Here is a 7,919-nt window from a genome sequence, read left to right as displayed (position 1 = left end):
ATAAAGGCTTCATAACTCATAAAAGTCATGTAAACTGACTGACATTATCTCATTGAACAAAATGTATAAGATCTCCTTTTTTCTGGAGGCAAGCCGAAGTTTGGAGACAAATTCTATGCCCCTTCGTCAGTGATTGGTCAACAGTAGGGATTCTTCAATAAAGTCTTTGTTGTCATTCAACGAGAGATGTTTTCATGCACATTTTAAAATGTAGAAATACTGCACTAAACATCTTAGTTAGACAAAGATATCCTCTGCAAAAACGTCAAAATTCATGACAGATTTCTTGAGTAATCTTACATTAATTCACTCTCTCCGTGGTTATCTGTTATTTCATTACTCACACACATGCAAGACAAGCCAGTCACAAGCAACTATTATTCTTAATTATTTTTTATTTTATTTCACCTTTATTTAACCAGGTAGGCTAGTTGAGAACAAGTTCTCATTTACAACTGCGACCTGGCCAAGATAAAGCAAAGCAGTGTGACAGAAACAACAACCCAGAGTTACACATGGAATAAACAAGCGTACAGTCAATAACACAATAGAAAAAAAAGAAAGTCTATATACAGTGTGTGCAAATGGCATGAGGTGGTAAGGCAATAAATAGGCCATAGTAGCAAAGTAATTACAATTTAGCAGATTAACACTGGAGTGATAGATGAGCAGATGATGATGATCAGATGATGGTGTGTAAGTAGTGATACTGGTGTGCAAAAGAGCAGCAAAGTAAATAAAAACAATATTTACAGATGGACTATGTACAGCTGCAGCGATCGGTTAGCCGCTCAGATAGCTGATGTTTAAAGTTAGTGAGGAAAATGTAAGTCTCCAGCTTCAGCAATTTTGCAATTCGTTCCAGTCATTGGCAGCAGAGAACTGGAAGGAAAGGCGGCCAAAGGAGGTGTTGGCTTTGGGGATGACCAGTGAGATATACCTGCTGGAGCGTGTGCTACGGGTGGGTGTTGTCATCGTGACCATTAAGCTGAGATAAGGGGGAGCTTTACCCAGCATAGACTTATAGATGACCTGGAGCCAGTGGGTCTGGCGACGAATATGTAGCGAGGGCCAGCCAACTAGAGCGTACAGGTCGCAGTGGTGGGTAGTATATGGGGCTTTGGTGACAAAACAGATGGCACTGTGATAGACTACATCCAGTTTGCCGAGTAGAGTATTGGAAGCTATTTTGTAGATGACATCGCCGAAGTCGAGGATCGGTAGGATAGTCAGTTTTACTAGGGTAAGTTTGGCGGCGTGAGTGAAGGAGGCTCTGTTGTGAAATAGAAAGTCGATTCTAGATTTGATTTTGGATTGGAGATGTTTGATATGAGTCTGGAAGGAGAGTTTACAGTCTAGCCAGACACCTAGGTATTTGTAGTTGTCCATGTATTCTAGGTCAGAACCGTCCAGAGTAGTGATGCTAGTCGGGCGGGCGGGTGCGGGCAGTGAACGTTTGAAAATCATGCATTTGGTTTTGTTAGCGTTTAAGAGCAGTTGGAGGCCACAGAAGGAGTGTTGTATTGCATTGAAGCTTGTTTGGAGGTTAGTTAACACAGTGTCCAAAGAAGGGCCAGATGTATACAGAATGGTGTCGTCTGCATAGAAGTGGATCAGGGAATCACCCGCAGCAAGAGCGACATCGTTGATATATGATGTATACGGAGAAAAGAGTCAGTCTGAGAATTTAACCCTGTGGTACCCCCATAGAGACTGCCAGAGGTCCGGACAACAGGCCCTCCGAATTTACACACTGAACTTTGTCTGCGAAGTAGTTGGTGAACCAGGCGAGGCAGTCATTTGAGAAACCAAGGCTGTTGAGTCTGCCGATAAGAATACGGTGATTAATGAACGCTATGTCACTGCCAGCTCAAAATACTAGTCTACATGTCACTGCCAGCTCAAAATACTAGTCTACATGTCACTGGCAGCTCAAAATACTAGTCTACATGTCACTGCCAGCTCAAAATACTAGTCTACATGTCACTGGCAGCTCAAAATACTAGTCTACATGTCACTGGCAGCTCAAAATACTAGTCTACATGTCACTGGCAGCTCAAAATACGAGTCTACATGTCACTGGCAGCTCAAAATACGAGTCTACATGTCACTGGCAGCTCAAAATACGAGTCTACATGTCACTGGCAGCTCAAAATACGAGTCTACATGTCACTGGCAGCTCAAAATACTAGAGTAGTTATTGATCACATACTCACTCAACTCGCGCACGCACGCACATAGAAACACACACACGTTTTGTTCTTCTATCCTCGTGGGGACCTAAAATTTATTTCCATTCAAAGGCTATTTTAAGTTTAGGGGTTAGGTTTGGAGTAAGGTTTGTGGCTAGGGTTAGGGTTACTGATTAAGGTTAAGATGAGGGTTAGATTTAGGGGTTATAGAAAATAGCCGTAACCCTTAACCCTAAAGCTAACCTTAACCCTAAAGCTAACCTTAACCCTAAAGCTAACCACTAACCCCAATTCCGCCAGAGTGCCACTCCACTCCTAACCACCTGTGGAGTCATTGTTAAACAAATTGACCTTAAACCAGTTGAAGTCAATGTTGCAACACTTCACAGCCACAAGTACAAGTAGGCTACTAGGTAGAGGGACAGTACTTAACTAGAACTGTCCTAGCCAGACTATACCAACAACAACTTATTGAAAGACAAAAATATACTTCGGTTACTCTTGCAGAGATGCACTCCTCTCGTTGAATGGAAAGAACTGAAGTTTAACCAAGCATTTATCCTACCTCCCTTCATCTGAGCCTCAACGTGGTGTACACACAGATTCATCTGAGCCTCAACGTGGTGTATACACAGATTCATCTGAGCCTCAACGTGGTGTACACACAGATTCATCCTGGAATAGTTCCGCAATGCACACATTATGGCCGTCAATTCATTTTATTTTAAATTGTATTTATTCGTTTTTCACATAGCATTCTATAAAACTTTTATGTGAAGTTCAATAACATATTTTTCCAACATCCAAATATCTACAATATTGTGACACAGGCTGTTAAACTGTGCAATAGCTACTTGTATTGGTGTGGCCTCATTTGATACTTTGTCGAAAAGGGTCTCTCCCTCACACACACGCACACACACACCAGCAGCAACTTATAATTGCCCACAACAGACAGATGATGGAGAATAGACTGTTGCATCATGTCCCCTCTGCTGCTGCTGTGTGTGTGTGTGTAGCCATTGACATGCTAATGGTCTGACCCAGAACCCAGTATGACCTCATTCAGCCACATTGTCCTCTGGCTCAGATGGTTATCTGCAGTATGTGGACCCCAGGACTTACAGTACATTCAGTTAGAAAAGGAAATAAAATGCTGCTAGTAAATCAAATCAAATTGCTTTGTTAACAACACGTGTAGACTAACAGTGACATGCTTACTTACGGACCCTTCCCAACAATGCAGAGACAAAAATGTAGAAGAAATGAAGTGTGCGTGTGTGTCTGATCCCTTCAGAAGGTGTCTTTACATAAGCCTAAGCATTGCATCCCAAATATATCTGGTGGAAACTTCAAGGCAAGTGAAATAAACTACACCCATACTCATTGATGTATGGGTGAGTGTTCTTGTTTTAGCCTAGCCTATGTCTGTGCCATGCCAGACATAGGCTAGGTGTTGGCTAAAGGAGAAACAGACTGGCAACCAGGCTTGACAGGATAAGTTGCGTTACAGTAGAAGCAATGAAGCAACTCAAAGACCACTTTAGGACGCCCATACAACCAAGTGGTAGGCCTGGTCACCGGCAACGATGAGACAGCCTATAGGGAGCAGGTCAGAGACCTGGCAGTGTGGTGCCAGGACAACAACCTCTCCCTCAATGTGAGCAAGACAAAGGAGCTGATCGTGGACTACAGGAAAAGGTGGGCCGAACAGGCCCCCATTAACATCAACAGTGCTGTAGTGGAGCGGGTCGAGAGTTTCAAGTTCCTTGGTGTCCACATCACCAACTGTCTATCATGGTCCAAACACACCAAGACAGTCGTGAAGAGGGCATGACAAAACCTTATCCCCTCAGGAGACTGAAAAGATTTGGCATGGGTCCTCAGATCCTCAAAAGGTTCTACAGCTGCTCCATCGAGAGCATCCTGACCGGTTGCATAACCGACTGGTATGCCAACTGCTCGGCATCTGACCGTAAGGCGCTATAGAGGGTAGTTCGTACGGCCCAGGACATCACTGGGGCCAAGCTTCCTGAAATCCAGGACCTATATAATAGGCGTTGTCAGAGGAAAGCCCATAAAATTGTCAGAGACTCCAGTCACCCAAGTCATAGACTGTTTTCTCTGCTACCGCACGGCAAGCGGTACCGGAGCACCAAGTCTAGGACCAAAAGGCTCCTTAACAGCTTCTCCACCAAAGCCATAAGACTGCTGAACAATTAATCAAAGGGCCACCGGCCCCCCCCCCTCCATTTGTTTTGTACACTGCTGCTACTCGCTGTTTATAATCTATGCATAGTCACTTCACCCCTACCTACATGTACAAATTACCTTTAACCTGTACCCCCGCACAATGACTTGGTACAGGTACCCCCTGTGTATAGCCTCGTTATTGTGTTACATTTTATTATATTTGACTTTAGCTTATTTGGTCAATCTTTTCTTAACTCTTCTTGAACTGCACTGTTGGTGAAGGGCTTGTAAGTATTTCATGGTAAGGTCTACACTTGTTTTATTCAGCACGTGTGACAAATAAAGTTTGATTTGATTTACACTCAAAATGATATTGCCAGCCCCTTAGTTGATTCCAGTTGGAACATTCAAAGCAAAGAATAACCAAGAGCAGATGTTGAATGAAAGTTAATTTAAGTATTTACCAACATATTAGTCCTAACATGAAACATTGGCATTGCATGAAGTTGTTCTATCGTGTGGAATAGGCACATCAGTGCTATGCACAACCCCAGATCAACCCTAGCCCTTTCCCCTAAGCTCTTTATGTTGATCTGAAAGAATTGGATTGGACTCGATTCAACTGCACAACAAATCATCCAATCCACGATAACTTGAATCAGGTATCGGTGCTGGGATAAAACCTAAAAGTGCACACCCTGTGGGTCCCCCAGGAATGGCTTGAGAAACTCCACAGTTCTAAATCAAATTTCAAATCAAATTTTATTTGTCACTTGTTTTGTAAACAACAAGTGTAGACTAACAGTGAAATACTTACTTATGGGCCCTTCCCAACAATGCAGAGATACAAGAAATAATAGAAAAGTAATAACACATAATAATAAAAGCAACGATAACTTGGCTATGTACAAGGGGCACCAGTACTGAGTCGATGTGCAGTGGTACGAGTTAATTGAGGTAGATATGTACATATAACAAGGAATAAAGTGACTAGGCAACAGGATAGATAATTAACAGAAGCAGCAGCGTATTTGTGATTAGTCAAAAAAGTTTGTGCATAAAGGGTAAATGCAGATAGTCCGGGTAGCTATTGGTAACTATTTAACTAACTATTTAGCATTCTTATTGCTTTGGGGTAGAAGCTGTTCAGGGTACTCTTGGTTCCAGACTGCGACAGCGGCGTGAACAGTCTATGGGCAGTGCGCACTACCCTCTATCACCCCAGTGACATCCCATCAAAGCAGACACACCTGAAGGTGATTAACTCATTAGCTTCCCACAGGAGCACACCTGCAACCAGTTAGTGCGTGATTAGAGAGGAAGAAACCAGAGTAAACTTCCGAAAAAGGGAAAACAACTGGGTTGTGTTTTGTAATGGATAACGGCATATGTACTTGTTTTGGGCAAGTTCATATAGCTGAGGCACCACCAAATATGTTTCTACTATGCATTAAACACATTTCAACTCTCTCTCGGCAGGGACTCTAAACCAAAACAACTGGGCCAACAAGTACCCATCATGCAGCAATGCTAGACAGTCGCCCATCAACATCGAGGAGGACCTGACACAGGTCAAAGTTCAGTTCCAAAAGCTGAAGTTTGAGGGCTGGGAGGAGGCGATGTCTGATAGGACCACCATCAAGAATGACGGCAAGACCGGTATGAGCTCTCAGGTCACCAGAAGCCTCATCATAAAACCAGCCAGAAATGAAACTGTAAAGCTAAAGTAATACAATAAAATAATCAGCCATTAAGTCAGCTAGCTATTCAGTAGCCACACTGCCTGTCTCTGAGCCTGGTGGTCTGGGTCTTAATTACAGTCTAATTATAATATATACAAATATTGAGCATTGTTGTTATAGTTAATTACAGTCTAATTATAATATATACAAATATTGAGCATTGTTGTTATAGTGTATACTTATGGCACTTTTTAAACTGATGGTACAATTACTTGGTTCTGGTGGGGAGATAATTGAAGGTGTTTTTCCCTTTCTTGGTATGAAATTGGCATGAAATATAATACCCTACATGCTGTGAATGTAAATATGCGTGTGAATGTGCGCGTATGTGCATGTACACGTGAGAGCAAGAGTTTTTGTGTTCTCCATTGGCAGGCTTCAGGCCACATCAATATACTGTGTGTGGGTGTATGTGTATATTGGTTAATGGGTTCAAATAATGCTCTGTGTGTGTTCTCTCCAGTGGCGGTGAACCCAGAGGGGGACTTCTATGTGAGTGGAGGTGGGCTGAGGGGCAGGTTTAAGGTGGGGAGAATCACCTTCCACTGGGGCCGCTGTAACGCTTCCTCAGAGGGCTCCGAGCACAGTCTCAGTGGGGTCAAGTACCCCCTGGAGGTAAGACCTGACACTCACTCATTATTTCTCCATTCTGATTGTTTTATAATCAAACAAACTAGGATAAAGTTAACAGTTAAGTAGTCCAATTTGTAGAACTTTTCATTTATTTAACACTGTATCAAAATATATTGTAATAAACGGTATTATAAAAATCCATACCGGTATGTGGATCCATTCCAGTATACCTTAAAATAGTATATATCGCCCAGCCTTCGGCCTACTCCCAATGACAGTACATAGGATCTCAACAATATCCTGTATCTTGTCTCTGTATTTATTATGGATCCCTATTATCAATCAATCAATCAAATGCATTTAAAAATCCCTTTTTACATCAGCCGATGTCACAAAGTGCTGTACAGAAACCCAGCCTAAAACCCCAAACAGCAAGCAATGCAGATGTAGAAGCACGGTGGCTCGGAAAAACTCCCTAGAAAGGCCGGAACCTAGGAAGAAACCTAGAGAGGAACCAGGCTCTAAGGGGTGGCCAGTCCTCTTCAGGCTGTGCCGGGTGGAGATTATAACAGAACCAAGATGTTAAAATGTTCATAGATGACCAGCAGGGTCAGATAATAATAATCAAAATGGTTGTAGAGGGTGCAACAGGTCAGCACCTCAGGAGTAAATGTCAGTTGGCTTTTCATAGCTGATCATTCAGAGTTAGAGACAGCAGGTGCGGTAGAGAGAAAGTCCAAAACAGCAAGTCCGGGACAAGGTAGCACATCCAGTGAACAGGCAAGGGTTCCAAAGCCTCAGGCAGAACAGTTGAAACTGGACAGCAGCATGACCGGGTGGACTGGGGACAGCAAGGAGTCATCAAGCCAGGTAGTCCTGAGGCATGGTCCTAGGGCTCAGGTCATTCAAGAGAAGAGAGAGATAGAAAGAAAGAGAGAATTAGAGGGAGCATACTTAAATGCACACAGGATAAGACAGGAGAAATACTCCAGATATAACAGACTGACCCTAGCCCCCAACACATAAACTATTGCACATAAATACTGGAGGCTGAGACAGGAGGGATCGGGAGACACTGTGGCCCTGTATGACGATACCCCCGGACAGGGCCAAACAGGCAGGATATAACCCCACCCATTTTGGCAAAGCACAGCCCCCACACCACTAGAGGGATATCTTCAACCACCAACCTACTACCCTGAGACAAGGCCAAGTATAG

The 7,919-nt window shown here is 43.2% G+C and overlaps 1 protein-coding gene across 1 annotated transcript in view; it reads left to right on the top strand.

The window, feature by feature from the left end:
- The first annotated feature begins 5,759 nt into the window (after nt 1-5,759).
- LOC120051783 (receptor-type tyrosine-protein phosphatase zeta-like) overlaps nt 5,760-7,919 on the top strand; it is a 57,665-nt gene continuing 55,505 nt past the window's right edge. Inside the window, exons 1-3 of the mRNA XM_038998673.1 lie at nt 5,760-5,775; nt 5,865-6,044; nt 6,591-6,742. Coding sequence (XP_038854601.1) covers nt 5,760-5,775; nt 5,865-6,044; nt 6,591-6,742 — 348 coding nt within the window. The remainder of the gene's footprint in view (nt 5,776-5,864; nt 6,045-6,590; nt 6,743-7,919) is intronic.

Source organism: Salvelinus namaycush, chromosome 8 (genome assembly GCF_016432855.1).
Source record: "Salvelinus namaycush isolate Seneca chromosome 8, SaNama_1.0, whole genome shotgun sequence".
Lineage (NCBI taxonomy): Eukaryota > Metazoa > Chordata > Actinopteri > Salmoniformes > Salmonidae > Salvelinus > Salvelinus namaycush.
This window is presented reverse-complemented; position numbering and strand designations above follow the sequence as displayed.